This window comes from Cladophialophora bantiana (assembly GCF_000835475.1).
Source record: "Cladophialophora bantiana CBS 173.52 unplaced genomic scaffold supercont1.10, whole genome shotgun sequence".
NCBI classification, from domain to species: Eukaryota; Fungi; Ascomycota; class Eurotiomycetes; order Chaetothyriales; family Herpotrichiellaceae; genus Cladophialophora; species Cladophialophora bantiana.
In genome coordinates, this window is record NW_015971584.1 from 684,390 (window position 1) to 709,330 (window position 24,941).

At 52.3% G+C, this 24,941-nt stretch overlaps 11 protein-coding genes across 11 annotated transcripts; 6 read left to right on the forward strand and 5 right to left on the reverse strand.

Annotated features, from left to right (window-relative positions):
- Positions 1 to 590: 590 nt before the first annotated feature.
- Z519_07154 (uncharacterized protein) lies at positions 591 to 2,229 on the forward strand (the record flags this gene model as incomplete). Its single annotated transcript, XM_016764889.1, has 4 exons — positions 591 to 879; positions 950 to 1,000; positions 1,072 to 2,053; positions 2,136 to 2,229. The coding sequence occupies 4 exons, from the start codon at positions 591 to 593 to the stop codon at positions 2,227 to 2,229; spliced, it is 1,416 nt and encodes a 471-aa protein (XP_016618839.1).
- Positions 2,230 to 3,414: 1,185 nt separating this feature from the next.
- Positions 3,415 to 3,873, reverse strand: Z519_07155 (uncharacterized protein; the record flags this gene model as incomplete). The annotated part of the gene is made up of 1 exon (XM_016764890.1): positions 3,415 to 3,873. One exon carries the CDS (start codon positions 3,871 to 3,873, stop codon positions 3,415 to 3,417), a length of 459 nt encoding a protein of 152 aa, XP_016618840.1.
- A 448-nt stretch (positions 3,874 to 4,321) lies between these two features.
- Z519_07156 (uncharacterized protein) lies at positions 4,322 to 4,786 on the reverse strand (the record flags this gene model as incomplete). Its single annotated transcript, XM_016764891.1, has 1 exon — positions 4,322 to 4,786. The coding sequence occupies one exon, from the start codon at positions 4,784 to 4,786 to the stop codon at positions 4,322 to 4,324; it is 465 nt and encodes a 154-aa protein (XP_016618841.1).
- A 966-nt stretch (positions 4,787 to 5,752) lies between these two features.
- On the reverse strand, positions 5,753 to 6,319 carry Z519_07157 (uncharacterized protein; the record flags this gene model as incomplete). The annotated part of the gene is made up of 1 exon (XM_016764892.1): positions 5,753 to 6,319. One exon carries the CDS (start codon positions 6,317 to 6,319, stop codon positions 5,753 to 5,755), a length of 567 nt encoding a protein of 188 aa, XP_016618842.1.
- A 606-nt stretch (positions 6,320 to 6,925) lies between these two features.
- On the forward strand, positions 6,926 to 8,238 carry Z519_07158 (uncharacterized protein; the record flags this gene model as incomplete). The annotated part of the gene is made up of 4 exons (XM_016764893.1): positions 6,926 to 7,210; positions 7,265 to 7,683; positions 7,733 to 8,060; positions 8,122 to 8,238. The coding sequence occupies 4 exons, from the start codon at positions 6,926 to 6,928 to the stop codon at positions 8,236 to 8,238; spliced, it is 1,149 nt and encodes a 382-aa protein (XP_016618843.1).
- A 907-nt stretch (positions 8,239 to 9,145) lies between these two features.
- Positions 9,146 to 9,550, forward strand: Z519_07159 (uncharacterized protein; the record flags this gene model as incomplete). The annotated part of the gene is made up of 2 exons (XM_016764894.1): positions 9,146 to 9,173; positions 9,228 to 9,550. 2 exons carry the CDS (start codon positions 9,146 to 9,148, stop codon positions 9,548 to 9,550), a joined length of 351 nt encoding a protein of 116 aa, XP_016618844.1.
- An 860-nt stretch (positions 9,551 to 10,410) lies between these two features.
- Z519_07160 (uncharacterized protein) lies at positions 10,411 to 11,800 on the forward strand (the record flags this gene model as incomplete). The annotated part of the gene is made up of 2 exons (XM_016764895.1): positions 10,411 to 10,996; positions 11,055 to 11,800. The coding sequence occupies 2 exons, from the start codon at positions 10,411 to 10,413 to the stop codon at positions 11,798 to 11,800; spliced, it is 1,332 nt and encodes a 443-aa protein (XP_016618845.1).
- A 1,425-nt stretch (positions 11,801 to 13,225) lies between these two features.
- On the forward strand, positions 13,226 to 15,121 carry Z519_07161 (uncharacterized protein; the record flags this gene model as incomplete). The annotated part of the gene is made up of 1 exon (XM_016764896.1): positions 13,226 to 15,121. One exon carries the CDS (start codon positions 13,226 to 13,228, stop codon positions 15,119 to 15,121), a length of 1,896 nt encoding a protein of 631 aa, XP_016618846.1.
- Positions 15,122 to 16,707: 1,586 nt separating this feature from the next.
- On the reverse strand, positions 16,708 to 17,472 carry Z519_07162 (uncharacterized protein; the record flags this gene model as incomplete). Its single annotated transcript, XM_016764897.1, has 1 exon — positions 16,708 to 17,472. One exon carries the CDS (start codon positions 17,470 to 17,472, stop codon positions 16,708 to 16,710), a length of 765 nt encoding a protein of 254 aa, XP_016618847.1.
- An 878-nt stretch (positions 17,473 to 18,350) lies between these two features.
- Z519_07163 (S-formylglutathione hydrolase) lies at positions 18,351 to 19,312 on the forward strand (the record flags this gene model as incomplete). The annotated part of the gene is made up of 3 exons (XM_016764898.1): positions 18,351 to 18,606; positions 18,658 to 19,076; positions 19,124 to 19,312. 3 exons carry the CDS (start codon positions 18,351 to 18,353, stop codon positions 19,310 to 19,312), a joined length of 864 nt encoding a protein of 287 aa, XP_016618848.1.
- Positions 19,313 to 22,136: 2,824 nt separating this feature from the next.
- Positions 22,137 to 23,847, reverse strand: Z519_07164 (uncharacterized protein; the record flags this gene model as incomplete). Its single annotated transcript, XM_016764899.1, has 3 exons — positions 22,137 to 22,642; positions 22,757 to 23,562; positions 23,660 to 23,847. 3 exons carry the CDS (start codon positions 23,845 to 23,847, stop codon positions 22,137 to 22,139), a joined length of 1,500 nt encoding a protein of 499 aa, XP_016618849.1.
- Positions 23,848 to 24,941: the final 1,094 nt, after the last annotated feature.

Genomic DNA, 24,941 nt, shown 5'->3' on the forward strand with positions numbered 1-24,941 from the left:
TACAAATATAGTCCGTACAACCCTCGACTTCTAACATTTATCTACTCCTGTCCACGGCTTGCTACACGGTCCTTTGGTGGAGGCCCCGATGAGATAGCGGCTTCTGTACTGACTCCCAAAATAACTTCTTTTCATCCTCCCGCAATCGCTATACAAAACAGTTACCGAATCCTGCTTTATCACCACGGCCCATGCGGCTGCTGCCCGGTCCACTGGATTCTCTGCTTCTTTTCGTATTATCTACCGGGATACTGGGTCACGGCCCGAACCCACCCAACGTCTGCGCAACGTCTACGCAAACTTTACTGGTTTAGGGAGGTGGATGGCGGCTGTGGACGGACTGATAAGTTGGCGGCTAGGTCCCTCGGGCGCCTTATCAAAAGGGCATGTCCGAATTTCGTCCCTTGGTCTAGAACTTTGTTTGGCCCTGTTGATAAGTGGAGAAATACATATGGCCATCTGGATCTACCCCTCTGGAGATGTGGGATTTTTTTCTCCTCCACCTCCTCCTTCGGTGCGCTTGAACTGTTTGTCTCCAGGATCCCGAAGAGAGCGAGAGACACGGTCCAAAAACAGACACGTCCAGCACTATGGCTCCCTACGAGAAGACCACTGCTGAAATCCACAGCGATGCCATTGGAGCTCCTCGATCAGACGTGTCTTTACCGGGGGACAAAGAAGCGACGCTGGAGGCACGCGAGATCTTCAAAGATGGCACCGAGGGCGTCAAGTTCCGAACCGTCAGCTGGCAACGAGCCACCGTCATCTTTCTCAAAATACAGTTTGCCATGAGCATTCTCGCTGTCCCTGGAGCGTTGGCAACTCTGGGAGCCGTTGGTGGAGCCCTGTCAATCGTGGGTTGGGAGGTGCTGAATACTTGTACGTCTATACACCTCAAGTCAGAGTCGGCCTCAGGCCTCCATCAGACACTAACACGAATACGCAACAGACACGGCCGTCATCTTGGGTGACTTTCGCAACCGCCATCCTGAATGCCACAGTAAGTCGCTCCTGTCCGTGGCCTCCCCCGGTAGGTACTGAGAGGTATCTCCTTCTGACCTCAACACGCAGCACTCGCGGATATGTGCGGCCTCATCTGGGGTCGACTTGGCAAAGAGCTCGTTGGGCTGCAGATATTGATTGCACAAGTGCTCATCACAGCCGCCGGGATCGTCTCGTGCTCGACGGCATTCAACGCCCTTTCGGAGCACGGAGCCTGCACGGTGATCTTCAGCTTCGTCTCGGCCGTGCTGATCACGGCCTTCTCTTCGGTCCGCACGTTCTCGCGCCTGGGCTGGCTAACGTGGCTGGGCTTCACCACGTTCTTTATCGCCGTCTTCATCTTCGTGGTCGCAGTGACGCAGCAGGACAGGCCCGCCGCAGCGCCGCAAACAGGCGACTTCGATCTCGGCTGGACCGCGATCGCGCACCCGACGTTCGTGGCGGGAATCACAGCCAGTGCAAACATCTTCATCAGCGGCAGCGGCTCACAGATGTACTTGCCCGTGATTTCAGAAATGCGCAGGCCACGCGATTACCGCAAAGCGGCCATTGTCGCGGGCATTCTCGTCGGTGCCATGTACTTGACCTTCTCGCTCGTCATCTACCGCTGGTGCGGCCAGTGGCTGGCGACGCCCGCGTTCGGCAGCGCCGGGACGCTCTTCAAGAAGATCTCGTACGGCATTGCCCTGCCCGGCCTGGTCATCGGCGTCGGCATCTACCAGCACGTCGCGGCCAAGCTGATTTTCGTGCGCATTCTGCGCAACTCGCACCACCTGCAGGCCAACACGGTCACGCACTGGACGACCTGGCTGGGTAGCAACCTGATCTTGGGGGTCCTGGGCTTCATCATCGCTGAGGCGGTCCCCATTTTGAACTATCTCCTGGGCCTCGCGGGATCCCTGTGCTTTGCGCCCTTCAGCTTGATCTTCCCCGCAATGCTGTGGATGTACGACTACAAAACATACGCCCGCGGGAGTGCCTCGCAGAAGGTCATCTTTGGATCACACATTCTCATCGTGCTGGTTGGGATCTTCATGGTGGTGGGCGGGACGTAAGTGGAATTCATTCCTGTTGATTCTCGAAGGTGTCGTGACATTTTTGGAACCCTCACTCACATACATACGCATAAACAGTTACGGTGTGGCTGTGTCAATCAAGCAGGCCTTCGACAACGGGTTGATTTCCAGGGTATTCGACTGCGCCGACAATTCCGGCACAATCTCTTAAGCTTGGTCACAGGGATCAGGGCGAGGGAGACCGACCGACCGGGACGCGTCCAGGTGACAGAAGTAGACTCTGTGTTTACTAAAATAATCTCTTATAGAAGAACTGAGCCTCTGTTTCCCGAATTTTTGGGTCCTGGCTAGCAGATAAAACCTTGATTTAGCTATCAATGCAGTCCGCACGACCCATAATAACTCGACACAACCCCCGAGCTTTCTCAAGCCGATAGATCTAACACAGGTAGGTAGGTAGGTCGCAGGGTGTAGAAAGCCAGAGCAAGGGGAAGACATGGCAGGTACTCGTAACCCTGTGCCTGCTCATGATCAACTGCCAATGACACGTCTCTAATGTGATCAGCCGCAGCCTGTTATATCTCGTACCCAAGGCCTCAATCCCATTGAGAGGGTCAAGCGAGGAGGATGTTGAGGAAGGGCCTCGCAACTTGCAAGTAAAGAACTTGGAAAAAGGGGGGAACTTCAGCCTCGTCACGTGGATTGGAGTGCCACTTCACTTTGTCATTGTGAACCATGAAATCGTCAGCCGCGGATTTTTCTTTCTTCCTTTTTCTTTTCCAAATAATAACCTTAAACACGTGAAGAGCTGGGCTTGAGGCACAACGGTGTCGGACCGCGATCGTCTCCTCCAGAGGACACTTTTCGCAGTGATTGGCTGTCGCGCTGATCGGTCACTTGGAAGGCCACTGGATAGAGGCTGTGTAGTTTCGAGGGCCACATGACACTCCCATAATATGTAAGAGGTGAGGGCATTTACCAGGCAAATAATGCAATTTATGTGGAATTAGCGGTTTTGAGAAAGTGATTCACCTGTCTGCCTTTGGCGCTTTTCCATTCTCGAAACTACTTCAGTAACTCGTACTTCTACACTGGCTAAGTTGATACACGAAAGAGCAGCCGGATAAGACTGATAAACCGTTAGTGTTTAAGCTGAACGAGTCGCCACGTGTAGCGGCTCCGTAGCTATGCCGATTAACATTGGCCGCGGATTTTCAGCAGACGAAATGAAACGAATGTGTTGGATTCCTGAGAGAAATCAACCCGATTTCCCTCCCTGTCGACCGGAACTCCTGCCCATTCTCGGGGTAAAGACATGTTGCAATTTCCGGTACCCTCCTCAAAGGGTGGACACGCTCCAGTTTGTCTTATGGCCTGCGTAACTCGGGTTTCCACGTCATTCCAAAGCTGCTCCAAGAGCTGTATCCAAAGCTGCTTTCAAGTCAATATCGACCGAATCCGGGCCCACATGTTCCAAATCGTCAAACTCTTGCACGTTGAGGATTTTCCGTGTCAATGTTTCCTCCAGGTCCCATACCACCGGTCCGGATCCCGGGGGGATGCTTATTTCGGCGCAGTCTACGACTGGGGTGTCTCTGACTCCAGAGGAGATCAGAGGAAAATGTGTTTTCAGGTAGCTCTTTGGGCACCTGTGGCACTCGAGCATTTCCACCCATTCCCCACCTTCGGCATAATCAACCAAGTCGATCAACTTGCCCAATTTCTCCTCCAAATCTCCGTTTTTACTCTTGTGCCGCAGTTCCCAGAGCTCCCAATCATCCGGCATACAATATAGGGCTATTTGGACAGCTTTACTATCGGGAGAAGGGATCGCGCGTTGACTGCGGGAAACCATTTCAGGAGTGAGGTGCTTGTGCGCCGCAACTTCATATCAAAGAAGAAGCAGCGACTGAAATTGCTGGGCAATTCCTTGTTTTTGCGGACATCGCGCAAGTGCACAGATGCGATAGATGGTCGGTGCAACGACGGTGATGATTGGTGATGCCAGAGCTGACGGTGGTCAAATACAGCAGGGAGGAAGGAATTGGCAGCCCGTGACAAGACCTAGTGACCGAATGTAACTCTCGTCTGCCCACGGTATTGATGACGAAGGCACCCTTCATTCGAAACCTAGGAGTGGCAAGGGCCATATTGGCATTCTCAGCTTTCGGCAGTAATTCTCCACATATTTCCGCTAGTCTGAGACGTACATTGTGTAGTTGAGGGATCAAGTCTCTCGATGTCGGACAGAGGTGCGCCCGGTCCGGCTGGTAGTCATAGCACAATGTATCTACTTCCAGATTTCAAATTGATCTCGGGAGGGAGCTCAGGATACGTTTGAGTCCGCCACGACGGAGGACTAATCCAATTGCTTGGGGGACATGTTCTTTGTGAGACACACGGAACGAGAATGTTTGCAAGTTCGACATGAAGCGAAGCATCATAGACAACCGCCGCATAGTACTCCTGAGCTCTTGCATCTTGTTGTCGCTAAGGACAACCTCATGCTTGTAATAGGCCGGCTGAATATGAACGATCAGAGACTTCGTCCATTTTGCAGCATCGTTTGGCGACTCGCAGAATTTGACAAGCTGAGGACCGGTCAGTGTCACATTGGAGTATAAAGTGGATTCGCCAATATGCCGCCATAGTGAACAGGTCGACATGCAGTTGAGGAGGGTTCCATCAATGTCTGGAGGGAAATGAAATATGCTCTTGAGAGCATCCTGGAGAAGTTCAAGAGGAAGGTCCATTATCGTTCGGGGCATTTTGACATGGGAATACAATAGCTGTCGATGTTGAGCAAAGACTTCTGGCTAATATAGACCTTTATGTGGTGAACGAGGTCGAAAGAAGAGTTTCATATATGGGATCTGATTGGCATGAAAATTGGGAAAGACTTTGTTGCAGCCACCGCTGTGGCAGAGGACATGCTGTTAGAATAGCAACTGACATCGTTGTGTGTGATCCTCTCGAAGGGCAGTCGAGTCCCATCGGCAAGTTCGGGATCATGGCATTTGTGTCCGGGAAAGTACGCGCCTGGCCGGAAAAAGGCGGCTTGTGCGGTAAATCGATCCTTGCCGGTGAGGGTTTGAAGGGCGTGTTGGTCTTGATCGCTTGCCACTTCGACTAGATTCATCGATCAGAGATCTGATGGTGTCAACGTCTTAAATTGGCTGTATGGTCGTTTCTCGTTGTTGTTTGCATCCACGAGCAGTACCACTGCCGCATAATCTTGCCAACAGATCATCTTCAGAAAGCCAGCAAGAAGGGCTCTCAAAATCTCCATATCAACAGTGCTTGAACTCGTTCCTGCTCCACAGTCCGTATGGCGGGCCAACGGTTGGTTTTGAGTTTGGGATGAGGCCGAGTCTTTTTGAAAGCCCTCTAAGATCACACCCGGACAGGCCGCAAACAGCCATTACATTTCATTCTGGACCAGACGCTCTAAAGGAGGGCCTCCACAAATACCAGGTCATTTGGGGTGGTCGTTGTGATTGAGTCAACTCCCTGGAGGTTAATGGCAAGGGAGCCCACAAATCTCTCCCAGCCGGAGTCTCAGAAGGACATCCCGATTTCTGACCCTCTGTGGAAAGCAGAGCTTCGTGAACGGCACCATTTACGTTGCCAGGGGTGTCCAGGTGTATGCACCGCAGGCTCAAATCGACGTTCACTTGCCCTCGAGACGAGGCGTCTGAGGATAGAGGTGTCAACATTTAAAGGCCGCTGGGTGTTCAAGCGGGCCTTCTCTTCACAAACTCCTCCAGATCACTCCTAGTGACGACGCCCAGGACGAATTTTCTCCCTCCATCGGTGACGACGGCAAAGTCTTGGTTGTCGCCTGTGGCCAACGGCCCAACGTCCTCGAAAAACCCTTCGAGCTCCCATAACTCTGTCTCCATTGTGACTACTTGGTATTTCCTTCCTCCCCTTCGCTGAAATTTTACCATGGCCTTCGATACTGGGTCAGAGGGCTGCAACAACCCTGATTCAAAGAGGTGTCTCAATTTCGAAACAGGCAGGTAACCCAGAAGGGAGCGATTGTTATCGGAGAGGACCGTCAAGTGAGAATAGTCATGGGAGGAGGCTGAGAGCATGGCAGAGGCAAGCGAGGTGGTTGGAGAAGTCGAAAGCGCAGGAGGAAGATCCAGGTCTGCTACAGTCGCCCCACGGTATTTGTCTGCCCAAGAAGACAGTCTGGCAGCGTGTTCATCTTCGTCAGGGGGAAGTCCGTTGGGCTGAGGGACGATCGTCGGGCCCAAAGGCACACCCTGCTCGAGAAGGGACTGAGAATGAGGCATGGTTCGTTCTGTCGGTATCTGGGCAGAGCGATGCGGTGTTACAGATCAAACAGCTCTTGTTTAGCATGCTATCATTGTTGTAACGAATAGACGAGCGTTTGTTGCTGGCTGAAATGAGGAGAACTTTGTTCAAAATGCTGTCTACTTGAATTTAGATCGATCTCGTGATAGTTGCGGCTTGGTGCCTATTTAGCCAGCCGTAGTGGTGACGTATTGGCCCTGGAAAACCTCGGACCTTCCCCAGGCCCGCAGAGACTGACCATTGTCAACCACTGGGCTTTGGGGCCGGCAAGCTGTGACGATAGCGCCCACTGGTGCCACTGACGCTCAGCTTGGAACTCCCCCGGGTCCCCCTCGCGCCCGCATGCAGTTGCTCGCTTCCTTGAACTGACTTGCTCTCTCCCTCTCTTCACCACTTTGACTTTTTTTTATCACTCGTCGCTCATTTCCAAAATACCTAACCATCTATCTGCCGCAGTCTACTGATTCATCAAGACTCGAGGTATACCCCTCCCCGGCTTACCTACAACCCCTACTTCTCCGAAAACAGCTCAATCAGCTTGCTCAATTGGACTTCCGGAGATAAGCTGATCAGTATACAGCGCCATGGTCGGGCTCTTCCCCAACTCGTCGGCCTTGTGCCAGGCATTCACACCCACCTCCCCGTACTACAAGCCCGCTCCTAAACCCACCGAAAACCCTGAAAAGCGTCGATTCTTCTCCTCATGGAGTGCGGCCGAGAGCGCCAAAGGCAAGGCGGTTGAACTGAGCGAAGCTGCTCAGAAAGAATACGAGAAGGCCAGCGCAAAGGCCCAAGCCAAAGTTGGGGGCATCGAGCTCTATTCTGCCAAATACTATGCCGCATGTACCGTGGGAGGAATTCTAGCTTGCGTATGTTGATACATTGCCCCTCTGCTGTGTTCCCGGAGTTAACGAACCATGTAGGGCACTACCCACGCAGCCGTGACTCCTCTTGATCTCGTCAAATGTCGTCGTCAGGTCGATCCCAAACTGTACAAGGGCAATTTCCAGGCCTGGAGTACCATTGCAAGGACTGAAGGTTTCCGGGGTATCTTCACAGGTTTCAGCCCGACCTTCGTCGGCTACTCTGTGCAGGGTGCTGGAAAATACGGCTTCTACGAATACTTCAAGCATCTGTACAGCGAGTTGGCTGGCGAGGAGGCCGCCCAGAAATATAAGACAACGCTCTATTTGACTGCCTCTGCTTCGGCCGAATTCATTGCCGATGTTGGTCTTTGCCCATTCGAAGCCGTCAAGGTCCGCATGCAAACCACTATGCCGCCTGCCTTCTCCGGTACCATGAATGGACTGACGACAATTACGAGTAAAGAAGGCGTTGGCGGGTAGGTTCACTCTACGCGATCCAGTCTCAAGTAATGCTGACAGCTTCAGCTTGTACAAAGGTCTCTATCCTCTCTGGGGCCGGCAGATCCCCTATACCATGATGAAATTTGCCTCTTTCGAGAACATTGTCGCCGCCATCTATAACTACCTGCCAGGCAAGAAGTCGGATTACGGCAAGGGTGCTCAAACCGGTGTGGCCTTTGTTGGTGGTTATCTTGCCGGTATTCTTTGCGCGATTGTGTCGCATCCAGCGGATGTGATGGTCAGCAAGCTCAACGCCGAACGCGCCCCAGGTGAGAGCTTTGGTGGTGCCATGAGCCGCATTTATGCCAAGATTGGATTCATGGGTCTCTGGAATGGTCTTGCTGTGCGAATTGTGAGTTTGCGACCCCTGAGTTTGGGATTGAATACGCACGCTAATCCTCGAAATTCACTAGGTCATGATTGGAACCCTGACCGGCTTGCAATGGATGATCTACGACTCTTTCAAGATCTTCATGGGCCTGCCCACAACCGGAGGCCCCCAGGAGAAGCAGCAAACCGCGAAAATGTAGAAGGGTTCACCAGGGTTACAAGGGAGGATGGAGGTGAAGAATTACTTGCCAGGGCAGGGCGGCCGTTAAATGAATTACTGTACAAGACACCGGGCACTGGCTGAAAGAATGGGGCATTTGATAGCTCAATTATGAACATCGGACAACCATGGGATAATTCAATCTGTGACAAGCCTTACGAGACGTGCCCGTATCTGACCTGCTCGCTGCATGCCTGGCTCGGCAGCACAACTAAGAGGATGGGCGGATGAACGGGGCGCTGAGATTGGCCATTGATAGGGCAAGGCTGGGCATGCGAGGTTAGCGAATCTTGGCCGACGTCAAAAGGAAAAGCTGGTCGTGGCCGGGGGGAACTTACTTGGTACTGAGTACTGAACGTCATATTGAGCAAAGCGACCTTGACCGACCAAGGCGGCCGCCGGGCGCTGGGCGCTGGGCACTGGGCGCTCGGGGCTGGGTGGAAGCCACAAGTCACACCATTATTTGCTTTTGCAGTTTGTCACTCACAATTGTCATGGCATTTCTTGGTTTGCTTGGATAGCCCCGAGAACCTTTGCCCATATCAACCCATATCAACCCATCTCAACGGCCACCGACTCACACTGGTTTACTTTCTGCTTCTTCCTCCAGATCTCCATAGTAGTCGCCCTTGACCCCTTGTACACTGGCACAGCCTACCAAGCGCAAGCTAACAGCCTGCACTCCGAGAATCACTGATACCACTACGGTAAGCAACATCCCATAAGCACTTCTTCCCACCCAGCCTTGCTTCGGGCTTGTGGGGCTGGCTCGCTGTCTCCCTGTCCATCTTGTTCGCCACTCGTGATTGTTGCACATGCATAATCCGAACAACAGGGACTTGTAACAGTTCTGGCTGACTTCTACAGACCTCAAACCACTGCTTCATATGGCCAACGTCTCTCACGGCCGTGGAGGTAAGCTGCACATCCCTCAAAAACCCTCCAACTCGACTTACTGATGTCGTTCAGGCGCCGCCAACATCGGGCCTGACACCCAAACCTACGTCGACGGGGAAATTGTACGCGAAGGACCAGTCGGCGACCAAGGTGACGGGCCATACTCGGCGGGTCGCGGTGGTGCAGGAAACATTGAGCATGATGGGAAGCCAACCTCGGCGGCGCCGCACGATACTGATGTAGTTCCCGAGACTGCCACTCGAATTGCGAAATTAGAGTCTCACCATGTCGGACGAGGGGGAGCAGGAAATGAAGCACATATCCACGAAAAGAAGCATGATAGCTTGCTGGATAAGATCAAGGGATTCTTTGGGTCTCCTTCAGTTAAGAAGTAAAGGTGAAGAAGTGTGTGGCCGAAGGAGTGACCAGAAGCCGAGAGTGCTGCCGTCAATACTTGATACCCTGCGACGACGGTTGCTCTAGGCGTTGCCGTACTAGAAAGCAAGCTTTGGGCGCGAGCTTAGGTAGAAAATCTCGGACAGATTCACCAGACGGCGCACTGGATGAATTCGTGACATGGTTTTTTTTCCCCCGCTGGATACGACACTATCATGGGAGCAGAATCTGCCAAGATGCAGGCGGTCAAAAGGTGAACGCACGCGAAACCACAGTGGCAGCAGGATCCAGACAAGGGAGGATGTTTTTAATTTGAACCACGGTCTTTGCAGACAAGAGAGGCATCCTGAAAAAGCAGACTCACGGGTGGTTGGACAGACCACAGACCACACAGGCCCTAAAAGACTAGGCACATTGGGTTGGATGCCATAAGCCACAGGGGATAAAAGGGTTGCATGGGGCCCTTAGCCCTCGCCAACCTTCGCCAGCTCAACCTTACCCCAGAATTCTTATCTCAGCCATATACATAAGTACATACATAATACCATCTCTCCCATCATGATCTGTGAACAGCAGCTGAAGACTCTTGTTCGCCAATTACTGGGTAAGGTGCAAAGGTGATTTCTTGTCGTAGTTACCTCGCAAATAGGCCCTGCCGCGCTATTTGGCACTGACCTGCGCCACGAGCGCTTCATCCAAAGCAGTTGCCCACCTTCGCTTCCCTGCACCCTTTTCCTACACGCCGACCGTCAACCCTTAAAATCGTGTTTAGATCGATCCAATCAATTTCTCCAGCGCTTTAAAAGGGCTTTTGGTTTGTGTCTGCGTCCGCTACTAGAGTTTTCGCTTGTTGTTCTCGATGGCCTCTAGTACTACAGATTCCGAGGAGTATCATTCCTCGGGCTCCTATCAGGAGACCTACACACGCGGAAGCGACGAGACCGACGACACTGAGACACCAGGCCAGATGCGTGGGCGCAAGCGGCGCGCGAGTGAAATGGAGGATGACGGGAGCGAAAATACAGCCCCAGGAGCTGAAAGAGCAAATCGTTACCGCGAAGTACAATCCGAAGCCGAACCTGAATACGAATATGAGAACAAATCTGCGTACGAATATGAAGATAAATCTGCGTACGAATATGAAGATAAATCTGTATACGAATATGAAGACAAATCTGTATACGAATATGAAGACAAATCTGTATACGAATATGAAGACAAATCTGAAGACAAACCCGAAGAGAAATCTGAAATGCCACCGGTCGACGCGAATTTCACTATCGTGGGCCCTGCGCCGCCCAGGCACAGGATGGCCACTGCGGGGGACGACGGCGACGTCGTGCTTTTGGAGGACTTTCCGCTGGAAATGGCTGATCTCTCCATCGACTTTAGTATAAGACCGGGCTCGGCGTGGCAGAGTGTTCGCAGGTTCAAAAATGCGCCGTGTAAGTATCAGCCAGTTCAGCAGCCTCGTCCTGTACTGACGTGATGGGTGCCGCATAGTCAGCGAACCTTACAATGACAGCTACACGGTAGGCGAATTTGTGTACGTCAATCGCCACGACCCCGGCCCCCCTGCACCTCCAGCCGATGCATCAGAGGACGAGAAATTACAGTGTGACAAGGACAACTTGTGGGTGGGCTTAATAGCTGAGTTCAGAGGCGGGGCTTCTAAGGTCCTCGTGCGGCTGTTCTGGCTATACTGGCCACATGAACTACCCATGGGTCGACAGCCATACCATGGCAAACGAGAGTTAGTGTTGAGCAATCATGTTGACATCGTCGAGGCCCATACAATATCAGGGCATGCCGAAGTCAGCCATTGGGATGAAGAGGATGACTCGAACAAGACCGTCCTCCGAGAGAGATACTGGCGCCAAACCCTTAACATCACAGCGTCCCCCGCTAAGATGCTCAGCAAGCTCCGGCAATTCTGCACCTGCAACGGCTACGACAATCCCAAGCTGGACACGTACCAGTGCCGGGACTGCAGCATGTGGAACCACGAAGCTTGCTTGATCGCCGACCTCGAAAAGAGGGCGTGGGAGAAATTCAAGAAGGGGTCGTTATCGCACGAAGTAGAAGTGATGGAATCTGAAGGGACATGGACTGGAAATATTATCGAGACGCGTTCCTGTGGGGTCAAGTCAACATCGAAGCAAAAGAAGCCGTGGAAAGGCAAACTGGTGGGCAGGATCTATCGAGCTCAACAGATTGATGAAGATGAATACAGGCATCGTGTGCATTGATCCGACAGCTGGTGCCTCAAGGGAAGGACAAGAAGAAGGGTCCCTTTGAACCCGTGATGTGGCACATGGAGATGAATTGTCTGAGGTGCCACGAACCTTTGAATTGAGCATGGTGTTAGTACTGGTTTGACATGACGACGCGAAGACGCCTTTTATCGATTTCGTCGAGAGGGCCCATTCCGGTTTCTGCACTTTGCCTTGCATCATGACTTGACGGCATGCCATTTTGAGAAAGAAAGAAAAAGCGGAGAACGGGCAGGAATAGAAGTTGCCACTTGCCAGTTTCTTGACGTTGCTCCAAAGTTTGAGCTTGCACACGCATAGCGAGTACTGGGTATATCTTCCTGTTGTCTTTTTGCGGGAACAAGCACCTATGATTGCCGGACGTATAACCTCAGCATCGAAGTTAGCAAAATTGTTTCCCTTTAGTGACCGACGAGGACTTTTTACGGGAATAACCTGGAGCAGGAGAACTTCGTGATTGGTGCAATTGAAGGCAGTCAGGGACTCCTACGAGGTGCTCGATGACGAGTACATACTACAAGTAGGGAGACAGTAGGACGGGGTGATGGTCAGAATGGCGGTCACATGGCGGTCACATGATTTCACGTGACCCGGCCTCGGTTCGTCGAGGAGCCGAACGAGGAGATTTTTCGATCGAGGGCCTCTTTTCCTGGCGGGTTTCTGCCTGTTTCGAGATATTGTCGGCACGGTGTCGTTGTGCGAAGGGCTGGAGGCGAGAAAAATCCCTTCCCTCCCCGCTTCCTGGGATAGTTTTGATTCGACACTGTGTGTGATTCCAACGGGGCCGACATTTCTTTAATGCCGTCGAGCCAATCCCCCCCTGCTCAAACCTTGCGGCCCTCCGCATTTCTCCTTAGTAAACAGTTTGACTAGCATGGCTCTGTACGAATAAGTCCTCAGCAACCACGCGATGCTTGGGTTGTCCTCAATTCTCTTCTCCCTCGTCTCGTCATCGAATCGCCCCCCCAGATCTCGTAATCGGCTCGGCATTGCCATTCGGGCCCGCCTGCTTGCTTGCTCGAAACCCCGGGCCACCCTTTGGGCTATTCCTCCATCATGATGGCGCATTTTCACCACCATTGCCTACATTCCTTTATTGTCAACCACATATTCTATTATCCTTCTGACTCACGGACCAACCTGCCTAGGGCCTAGCCACTTTGACCACTCCCGATATCGGTTGTCGACTTGACAAGGCTCTCTGTTTTAGGTGGCTCGGACTTAAAGGCGCGTCCGTCCAAGTGCAAACCCCAATACATGATATCACATACAAATATTGACCACTACTCACCACTGCCGCAACAGCCTCCATCAGATATCTCCTCGAATCGACCACTTCACAGACCTCAGTTGGCTTCAGAGCTTCAGGCTTGGTAGCCAATATCATTGCTTTAATTCACCATGGCGTCGAACCTTGAGCCACAGGGTGTTGCTCCGCCAGGCGCAATCCAGCCTCCCAACACAGACACCGCACTGGATGATGCACCTTCACCAGCGTCTTCCAGCAACCCTGCATCAGAAAAGTTCCCTGACCAAGCAAATGATGTCGCCGTGGGGACGCCGCGAGATAATGGGTCACCAGTTGACGAGCTAACCCCCGAAAAGCCCGCTCTGGACAGAACAAAATCCAGAGCCTCCGAGTTTTCTACAAGCCGGATTGTCATTATCATGTTCTCCCTGTGCATGGCCCTGTTCCTGGCCGCCTTGGACGTCACCATAATCACCACAGCTCTCCCGACTATCGCCCAACATTTCCAGGCCTCGGCTTCAGATTACACCTGGGTTGGCAGCGCGTATCTACTCGCAAACGCTGCAAGTGTTCCTTTATGGGGCAAGCTTTCGGACATATGGGGCCGCAAGCCCATCATCATGTTGGCCAATGGAATCTTCATGGCTGGGAGTTTGATCGCGGCCCTGAGCAACTCGATCGGTCTACTTATCGGGGGACGAGTGATTCAGGGCATCGGCGGAGGTGGTCTCGTAACGCTGGTCTACATCTGCATAGGCGATCTATTCAGCATGAGAGAAAGGCCCAAGTACTTTGGAATCTTGGGCATGGTCTGGGCAATCGCCTCTGGTGTTGGCCCCGTCGTGGGGGGCGCTTTCACCGAAGCTGCCTCCTGGAGGTGGTGCTTTTATATCAATTTGCCGCTGGATGGTCTTTCCTTGATCCTGCTCACTTTCTTCCTCAAACTGGACACTCCCAAGACACCCTTCTGGGCCGGGATCAAGGCGATCGATTGGATCGGCGTCGTCACAATCGTCGGAGGAGTTGTCATGTTCCTATTTGGCATGACCTCGGGAGGCACAACGAAGCCCTGGGACAGTGCCTACACATTGTGCCTCATCATTTTCGGCGTCTTCACTATTGCCCTCTTCTTCCTAAACGAGTGGAAGCTGGCCAAGTATCCGGTCATACCCCTTCGACTGTTCAAAAACCGTTCCAACCTTGCATCCTTGGGAGTCTGCTTCATCCACGGCTTCGTCTTCATTGCCGGGAGCTACTACCTGCCCTTCTACTTTCAGACCGTGATTGGTGCTAGCCCTCTTCTCTCCGGAGTATACCTGCTTACAATGGTCCTCACATTGTCCTTTGTCTCGACATGCACGGGCCTTTATGTCAAGAAGACAGGTCGATTCCGTGACCCCATCTGGTTCGGCCTCTGCGTAATGACTCTTGGTTACGGGCTGTTCATCGACTTACCTCCCAACCCGGACTGGACCAAAATCATCATATATCAGATCATTGCAGGTATCGGCGTGGGTCCGAATTTCCAGTCCCCATTGATTGCATTGCAAGCCCACATCAAAGGCCATGACATGGCTGTAGCAACAGCGACATTTGGCTTCATCCGCAACCTATCCACATCGATCTCGGTCGTATTGGGTGGCGTGGTCTTTACCAACGAACTCTCCAACAAGTATGCCAGCCTGGTCCCCGTCATCGGATCTCAGCGCGCGAGACTTCTGACTTCCTCCTCCTTTGGCGCCACCACCTCGATCGTCCGTACGCTCCACGGGCCCGCTCGCCACGCCGTCGACAAAGCGTACACCGACTCATTGAGGACGATGTGGATCTTCTACACCTGTTTTGCGGCGTTTGGCATCCTCGTGAGCTTGTTCATTAAGAAGAAGGAGCTCAGCAGCACGCATGAGAAGGCAAGAACGGGCATCGAGGAGCAAGAGCGGGTGAGACAGGAGTTGCTGCGCGAGAGGGAGGAGAGGCAGAGGAGTAGGAGGGGCACTGTAGGAACAGACGTTGAAAAAGCCATTCCACCAACTGCCACTACAGCATAGCCGGGAGAAGGACAGCAAAATTGAGAACACAGTACGGGGCCCTCACCACACGAAATTTTGTTGGGAAAAGGTGACTGGAAACTTGGGCCATTTTTCCTTGCCTTTTTGGAAACGTTAGAGCGGGCATGCATAGCGAGCGGGCGGCGTTCGTCTTTTGCATAGACACCTACATTCTTACATCCGTGCAAAGTTACCAACCCTTCTCCATCACCTTTTCTTTTTGTCTGTTTGCCCCCTAAACTGCGAGAACGCGAGAAGGCATCATCTCCCTCCCATGGTACCATGGCATAAATACATCATAACATAACACAAGGAGTGAGACGAAATCCTCCCCCTCCCTTTTCTTTTCTGGCGCTGTCCTACCTTGCCCAGTCCATATTAGGACTCCTAAACAGGAACCCTTAGGCAGGGAAGGATGGAGGAGCCCTTTACGGTCCTCTAGCACCCTGGGGTGTATTACGGGCTGTGGTGGCTAGCCATATGATCGGCTCGACGAGACGAAAACGAGACCGATAACGGGGGGCCCGATCGCATGAGACATGACGGGACGAGCGGGAATGGGGTGATAGAAAAATGGGAATATGGATACGAATACGAATAGGAGTGCGTACTTATGGGAATGCATACTAGGGAGGTATAATGGGGTGGGCTAAATAACTCGGCGCCGGCTGCGACGGTCAGCTGGTGTGTTAAATGTCACGAATACTATTTACCTAGGTAGACAACGGGGAGGGTAAGGCGAGGAGTGAAAGGATTGCGGTGCAAAAATACAGACAGACGGAAAGAAACAACCCTTGAAAAACATGGGGATCCATTCCAAATCAGCAGTCTGTGTGCGATGGTCTTTCCATGTGGGCGCAAGTCTTATTTTCTATCCATTTGCTTGAACTCATCCACTATCCATCTACCCCGAGTTCGAGCATCGGAGGACAGAACAGACATTCTAAGTGGCTGGTACTGGTCCTGGAGGTGGTGGAAATCGCGAGCCATTTTCTCCTATACCTCTCCTTCCCTTTCTCGCTCTCTCTATTCTAGCTCGAGGCTTGGAGATGAATCTCCCTTCGGGTTCATCAGCAGCGCAGGATTGGTGAGTATTGGTGAGTATTGGTGGGTATTGGCTATCCCGTTAAGCCATTCGCTTGTGTGACGCGTTCGCTTTCTGCCAGCGGCGAGAAAGGCTGTGTATAGCTCGGGCAAAGTGTCGCGCGAATGCAGAGTAGAAGACCGTATGCGGCGTGCTGTCGCTTTGAGCAGTGTCAGAATCATGCTTGAGCCGTTCACACTCATTGTTTTGGGGGTCGACAACTTGGATGAAGGATCCGTTTCTGCTTCCTGGCGTGGTGGGTGATTCACATGAGTGTATGGTTCGACCAATTCTGTTAGCACAGCCGCTTCGTTTAAAGCAGGCTTGTTCTTGCTGTATGCTCGACCAGGCAATGCTCACGGCATTTGACGCACTGTCGAACAGCGCCCACAGCCCTCCGGAACGACCACGACCTTGAAAAATGACTTTGGATGGTCGCTTTGCCGACCTGGGGTTTGGCGCATTGATTCCCAGAAATGACTAATGCCCCTGTCGAGTATGGTCACCTCCTGTCTCGTTTGCTTCTCCATCTTCCTGCTTTTCCGCCTCTGCCACCCTTCCAACCATAGTCTTTACGGGATTCTTCTTCCCTCTTTTCCAATTCCGCGACTCTTTCTCTCCGATGTGCGTCTGCATCCTTCTCTGCTGCAGCCGCTGCCGCTGCCGCCGGCCCGCTCTTAAGATGAACCCCAAATTTGCACTCTTTCCCATCCGGACAGAATCCCGCCAGATAGAACTCGCACAGCTTCCTCCTCACGTGCCGGTTTGGGCATCTAGGCCCCTTCTCGCAAAATCCCTTGTTATAATCTTCGCACATAGGCAGCTTTGAACCTTCCTTGACATGCACGTAGAGACACTCGTCGCCGTTCTGACAATAGCCATTTTGATTGTAGAATTGACATTCGCTCATCTTTCTTAGGTTGTATTCATGCAGGTAGTCGCAGGCATCGCCCTTCTTACAGAGGCCCTTGAGCCAATGTTTACAGACATAGTTATCGTTGGTGTGGCGCCCGTAGTGGTGTTGTTGAGAATGAGGTTGCTGCGCTTGGGTGGGTGTGGGATGACGATCGGGACAGCGACGGCCGCGCGGACAGTGGCCTGTATTGGCGAAATCAGGGCAGACAGGGACGGTGGAAGCGAGAGCGGCGAGGCCGTTGGTGCGCAAGAAGGGCGTAAAGCTAAAGTTGTACATTGGTTGAGATGGAGCGGCATTCTTGGGAAGGGTTGGTTCTTGCGCAGAGGGTGTAGATGAAGCTACCGACGCCATTGTTGGAGGTGACAGGATTCACCTGAGGAATGATTATACAGAAGATAAAGCTACCTCCCCCGTCAACATGAACACGCCGAAAGAATACAAGTACACGGTAGGTGGCTGCGGAGAATGCAGCATCTGAATAATAAGCAGTTGTGGTCGGTGTTGGCGGCGGTATCTTCTGGCAGCCTCGCAGCCTCGCAGCCTCATGCTCATTCCGAGGTATTACCGACGTTCACCCTGTCAAGACCTGTTTGATTCCCTCATCGCTGCGGTTGTAGACATATTGTGGACAGCCTTGACAGTGACGCCATCTTCTTTACTTGACGGTGTTTATCCGACTACTCACCAACAATCTCTCATGGAGACAGTAACAATACCGGCTAAGACCAGAGCATTCCAGCAGGGATGCTCTTCGAGCACCTTCTAGAGCCAGCTCGTCTTCACTCTAGCTCGACACAATGGACTCGAAACGGAAATTGTCGTCGAGGCGGAAAATGTATCCCAATTCAATTGTTTCTTCCACTGCCGAAACTAGACTGATTGAGGAGGCCGAGAGGCTCACACCGGCCCCTCTTTCCGAATCCACATACCCATCTGTCCTTGCTGGGTGTGGTGGTGCTGGTGCTTCTTCCGGTGAGATTCCAAAACTCCCGAATTGTCCCTTTTGACGATGATTGACAGATGGCTCTCGCTCGCTGTTCTTCCGCGTTTCTGCCACCTGCGGGGCAGTCGTCCCTCTTCCCTCTTCTCCAATGCGGCTGGCCCCTCTCTTGCAGGTCCCCACGTCATTTCTCATATGCAAAACACGCTCTACGAAAACATTTCTTTAAGGTCCTTTTCTGTCTTCTCTCCCCTCTCCGAAACAAAACCTCTGGGTCCAAAGCTGCACCATGTCTGTTACTACTCAAGCAACCATCGCCAGCTTCGGCGGGAAGCTTCTCAAGCTCGCTCACAATGCCTCCACCACTGGCTGCGAGATGAAGTTCAATCTTTACCTCCCTCCTCAAGCTGCCACCAACAAAGTTCCCCTGCTGATATGGCTCTCCGGCCTCACATGCACCGGTGACAATTGCTCCGAAAAGGGGTTCTTCCAACATGGTGCTAGCAAGAGGGGTATCGCTGTATTGTACCCTGACACAAGTCCGAGTATGTCAAAAAAAGAATCGTCAGATCAACACCGGGACTGACAGGATACAGGGGGTATTGGCATCAAAGGCGAGGATGATGCCTACGATTTTGGTACCGGTGCAGGTTTTTACGTCGATGCTAGTGCCGACCCTTGGTCCAAGAACTACAACATGTACTCATACATCACCGACGAACTTCCCAAAACTGTCTTCGAAGCGTTCAAAGATCAGATCGATTCTACCAAGGTTAGCATCAGTGGACATAGTATGGGAGGTCATGGCGCTTTGTCCCTATACCTAAAGAATCCAGGAAAATACAAGAGTGTCAGCGCCTTTGCTCCCATTGCCAATCCCCTTAAATGTCCCTGGGGTGAGAAGGCGTTCAAAGGCTATTTCGGTGACGACTGGCAGAGGCTGGGCGCTCAGCATGACTCGACAGAATTACTCAAGCAGTGGAAAGGCGGCCCTCTTGACATTTTAATTGATGTGGTGCGTCGCCATTCTTGACCGTGCTTGTACACTACTGACCTTCTTAGGGTACTGGTGACAATTTCTATAAACAAGGCCAGCTCCTCCCCGAGAACTTTATCGCAGCTGCAAAAGAGATTGGACAGGAGAATGGAGTCCATGTCAGGTTTCAACCAGACTATGACCACAGTTACTACACAATGGCGACTTTTTCGGATGATCACATTGACCATGCCGCGAAGTACTTGCTTGCATAGTATGTTCACTAAGGCGCCGGCACAATAGAGGCTGACAGGGATAGAAGTGGAATGAAAAAGAACCAGAAGCTTTGAGTGTACCGGTTCATTCATTGTGAAATCCAGTCATGAATTGTATTCACTGCGGCCCTATGTCACATTTGCGCGATGCCGCGCTGTCTGCTTCCATCCCCCTCGTATCTCTATTTATACTCTCCATTTCGTCTTGCTTCATCGCTTTCCTCCCCCAGTGTTTGATTATCTGAAGTGGAGCACTTGTCTTCAGCCATGAGGCGTTCGAATTCCCCCCTCAAACTTAAACCTGTCGTCGCTGCCCTCAGAACGACACATGTCCGTCTTCCCATTCATCTCGAATGTGCTCGTGATCATGGCGGTAGTGGTGCTGGACTTTTGGCTACCTCGCTGCCACTAAAGGTGTATATACCCCCTTCGACAAAAGCGGGCACGTGTGGCAAAAGAAGAGAGCCTTCGAATTGGCATCCAAGATCGAAGTGTCAGTCGTTAAACCATCATGGACCGTCCCATCGTTCTTCCCCAGGTATGTAAGCCTTTATTGTGAGAATTTCTCACGTGACAATGCTGAGTGGTGATTCAAAATGTTGGTGCCAGTCAACGTCTCAACAGCGGGAACAGAGCTAGAGGCCAAATCAGATGGAATACCAAGGGAGGGCTGGCGAACCTGGCTTCTCGACGAACGTCGTGAGCAGTAATGCCGACTAAGAACAGGGCCTTTGCACGAAACTGTTCAATCCCTGCGATCCTACCGCATTGACAGCCTAGGAAATGACACGCCTTAGTGAAATTCTCTGAGAATTGCAGAGATGTCATGTCCAGCCTCGCCGGCGCGGGAGGTACCATGGGTGCAGTTTGATACCGTTGTCTGCTCTTCTACTCTCTTCACCAAAATACCAAAAGACACTCGTTCGCAGAGGTTTATCGCATACCAAGTCATCTCATCTCACCGCCAGACTCTTCGAGATGCCACTCGATCATGGCGGCCAACCTTTCGAATACGGGTCAATTGCAGACCTTTTAACAACCTCGGATCCCATCATCCAACCAAGAAGCCGGCCATAACCTAACGTCCTTGAATTTGGCGCTGGCGTGGAGAATGTACAATTCTGGCTCGACTCCGAGAATGAAATGTCTGTGTTCAACTTCTTACAACAGAAACATATATACAATGCCGTACCGATATGGCTCGATTAGGGACAAGCGGAAGCGAAACGGGCTGCTGCGACGCGGCGCCAGCTAGAAGCCGCATGCGCCACACCTGGATCCAGAGCACTGTGAACGTTTCTCGCGAAGAACTTCCCCGTCCTCAAATCGACAACCCACATGGAGGATGGGGAGGGACAAGCCCCTGAAGGTGGTGATGCGGAAGGTGATAAATCGAAGGGGACAACGTCGACATCAAGCAGATCCTGCAAGACCTCCCGCACAGCTATCCCGTTTTCTCGGGCCGGCATTCAGAAGCCTTCTGCTAGGATGACTCGTGGGTCGGTTGTCCAAGACCATCGGCGGGGGCAACCACTGTCGAACACCAGCTAAACCTGTCAATCGTGTTATTCAACGCTGAAGATGACGGAGACACTGACGGAGACACCGACAAACCCCTTCTCGCTCCGTATCCCAACCAAGGCCCTTTCTGCCCGTCTCAACTTACAAACTGCACTCCCAAGTGAGGACCGAAACGGAGGCGTGGTGGACAGCGGCGCCGGTAGGCGGGCGCTATATCTGCAACCATGAATCCATGACTGCCGCCTCTTGTCGCATTCTGCGAGCTTCTCGGCCCGTTCTCCAGTTCTCCAGTTCTCCAGAGCGCGTAAACACTCCCCAACAGACCCTTCACTGTCGCTCAGGCCTGACTTCAACTTCACCTACATCTTGTGTTCGCGACTGCATTTCCTTTACTATGTAAAGGTCCGCTTCTCAGAAAGGCGATCGTTCCTGATGTCCTAAGAATCAGATCAACGCCGCGCTTGAGTGGCCCATTGAATACCACCGCAGAGGTGATGGTCGGTCATACCGTCAGTCTCTCGTCGTCACGGCATGGACGGACTGCATGATGCCCGCGAGGGTGGTTGCCCCAACTTTTAATGATTGCGAGCATACGGGATAAGAGGAACCTGACCCAGGTCTGGACGACGATGACATAGCCTATCTCGGGGCTACTAGTCCAATACCGAATCGAGAAACCAGCAGGAGAGTTGGTTAAAGGTGTAGCCTACCTTTCAGACCGCAGCAACCCATCTATCCACTCAAACAAAGAGGGCATCGATATCCAGACCTCCAACCCATGCACAGTGACGGATGTTACTAGTCATGGACCGCGTGGATAGCGAGTTCGAACCTGAAACCGTCAAGAGCTTCACCCGTGGCCAAAGCCACCTTCAAGAAATGGTGGTTGAGCGTCAACATGTCTAAACCTGCGCTCAGCATTAGATAAGTCGACACAGACACAAAGACAAACCGCTACTAGTCAGCAAGAAATCGACGGCATTTACTTTCTGAGAGGGGACTCCCCGGAAAGAGGAGATAGGATTGAGAAGGAGAGAGAGAGGAGGTCACTGAATCCAAGCCAATCGGGTTTTGGTATTGAAGCTCCCTGCCCCGTCTAAGTTTAGAACTTCATCTATCCTTGACAGACCGCGAATGTAGTTTTCCGTATTTTGGAGGGATCAACTCTTTCCCACCATGACCTCCTGATCCGAAAATGCGTTCAGGACACCTAGCAATCAATCCCCAAACGCCATGCGGGTTTTGTTTCTTTGCCTGTCTAGTGAGGCGACCTAAACAAGCCCCATTTATCGATCGTTCGTCTTCAAATCTCTTGTTCCGTATATGCGGACAGACCCCTCCACTTCCTACCATAACGATAAATCAGAACGGGAATCGGCGCCGTCCCGAGACTCAACGCACACAAAATGGTAAACCCCCAACCATACCCCATGGCCTTGACCAACGGCTCGACGCCGAGCGGCAAGAACGTCCCCATCAAGCACCGCGTGACGATCAGCGCGGTCATCGCACTGGCAGAATATAGCTTGAACGCGTCCACGACATAGGCCATCAGCGGGATGAAGCCGAGCATCAATGCCGCACCGAGAAAGACGAGGACGAGGATCAAGATCGGGAGCGGGAGGCGGAGCTCAGCAGCCCAGCCGTACAGTGCGACCATGAATGGGAGCGTAAAGCCCCCGACGATGGCGAGCGGGAGACGGTACTCGGGCTGTCCTTCTAGCGAGCCCTTCTGGGCGTCGCGAAGGCGAATATAGATTCTGTCGAGGAAGAGGTTGCTGACCACGACGCTTATGACGGATCCGATACCTGGAAAGAGCGACTTGTTAGCCAGGGTTGGAGGGGGGGTACAGACAGGAGAATTTTTCACAACGCAAAAAGGAAAGGGGCGGAGATGTAGAGAGGTGGAGGGAAAAAACGTACTGAAACTAATAAACATAGATCCCGTCAAGGCTGGTGAAAGGCCGTAAATCCCCTCCAAGATATCGGGGAGTGTGGTGCTCATGACATAGAAATAGGTAAAGACCAACGACCCAAAGAGGGACATGGCCTGCAGCACGCCCGAGTCGAAGAAAACGACAAAGGGCCGCAGGATCGAGTCCCAGAACTTTTTGGATCCCTTCTCGTTAGCTTCGGCGCCGTCCACGTCCACCACGGTCCGCAGTGCAAGATTGCCGGTCTCCTTTCTCAGCCGGGCGACTCTGCGATTGAGGATCGCCACTTTGTACGTCTCGCGGAAACAGGTGAGGAAAGCGACTTCACAGGCACTGGCCAATGCCACGCCCACCCACAAAACCTGGCGCCAACCCAACGTCTCGGCGATGGCACCGGCGATGGCGGGTCCGATTGCTCCTCCCAACAAGGGGGCGAGCATGATAAAACTCATGGCCGACCCCCGCTGTTCAGAGACGAACATGTCTCCAACAATGGCTGGGTTGAGCACATTCGAAGCGACCGCCACACCAGTCAATGCCCTCGCGACGATGAAGAGAGGCGTGCTCTGGCACAACGCCGCCAGAACAGTGGCGGAGATGAAGAGGACATTGGCCACATTGAAGACGGGGTATCTTCCGAACGACTCGGACAGCGGGGCAAGCACAAGAGGGCCAAATGCCTCGCCAAACTCCCATATCGTGACGAGAAGGACGCTGGCGGATTTGCTGGTTGTGCCGTCGAGATCGTGCACGATCCGATTTGCAACGGGCACGACGGATATGCATGTGAATGTCCTACACAATGGGTTAGCTCGACTGCCCAAATGCGGTGGCTATTGTGACAAAGATAGCGATTGATTCTGGCAAAAGGGACAGGATGGAGTGGACTTACACGGTAAAAGCCATGAAAGCAAGCAAAGCCACAATGCCCCATTTGTAGGCATTTGGCCAGTCTCTTGGATTCTCTGGATCGCCGTTGTCGTCAAAATCAACGATGTCTGTTGTGTGAGCGGCTTTGTCCGGCCCTTGCTGAGCCTGGCTCGCATTTCTAAGCAATGGTTGAGTTTCGTCCGTTGCCATTGTCTATCGCCGACGGATGGGTGTCCCTGCTGGAAGCTTTTCAGTAGTGTAAGCGTCGCCAGCGAAATCAAAATCTAAACGACCCCGGGCAACATATATGTATGGAGTACATGGAGATGTAACGGAGATGACAGTGCCACCTTTGATGCGGAGAGTAGTGGAGGCAATTTTTTTTTCTTGCGTGTAAAAACCCGCGGCAGCGGCAAATACACCAAAGTGGTAGGGACACCAGCTGAACTTTATGCAAGGTGATCGCAACGGGGTAACATTAGGCCAATACGGATAGACTGCTCCAGGATCAATCGGTAAGACGTTTATATTTGATCCATGTTAAGGCGAGAAGGGTCCCATGTCGGTCCAAGGGCGTAGATATGGCCTCGTAGAGTAATGGGTGATTTGTTCCGTCGATAGCCGAAAAGAATCCTGGTTGATAAGAAACATACACCAATGAGTTGTTTCGGTTCCTGGTCGAGACTTTTGCTTTAACTTTTAAAGGCAGTTGGCTTGCAGCACGAGCAGTCATATTCATCGGGAACAGGCGCCACGTCCTTTAGAATTTGAGGTGGCTATACCGCAAGGCTACAGCCCCGTTGCATTTGCCAGCTCACCGCTCCATCGTCTCTCCTTCCTCTCCGCCGAGTCGCAACCCCGATTCTTGTTTTTGAGAGGGTTGAGGGCCCGATCTTGAGGCGTTCTTTTAATGGCGAGTATGGGTATTGCGTCGAAATTGATAGACACCATGATTATGCACCTTCGAAAGGCGTTTAGTATTCTGCAAGGGAAGGTGTCGAGATAGATGATTTCAGCAACAATTTTGAAAGGTCCGATCAGACTGATCATGACGCTTCATTGTCACTCCTCCCAATCCAGACACACAGGACGAATACGTTTCGGGTAGAACAATCGACGTAAACTAGCATATCATCCGTCCTTTTGCATAGCTTAAGGGCCGGGCAGCGTTCCGCAATGATCTCCTGAATTTCTTGCGTGCTCTGGGGACGACGCTGTGTCTGATTCTAGCTGTACACGATATTTCCCAGCTCAGCAGTCGGCATCCTGCGTCAAACGAGAGGCACCCATGGCTTCTATCTTGG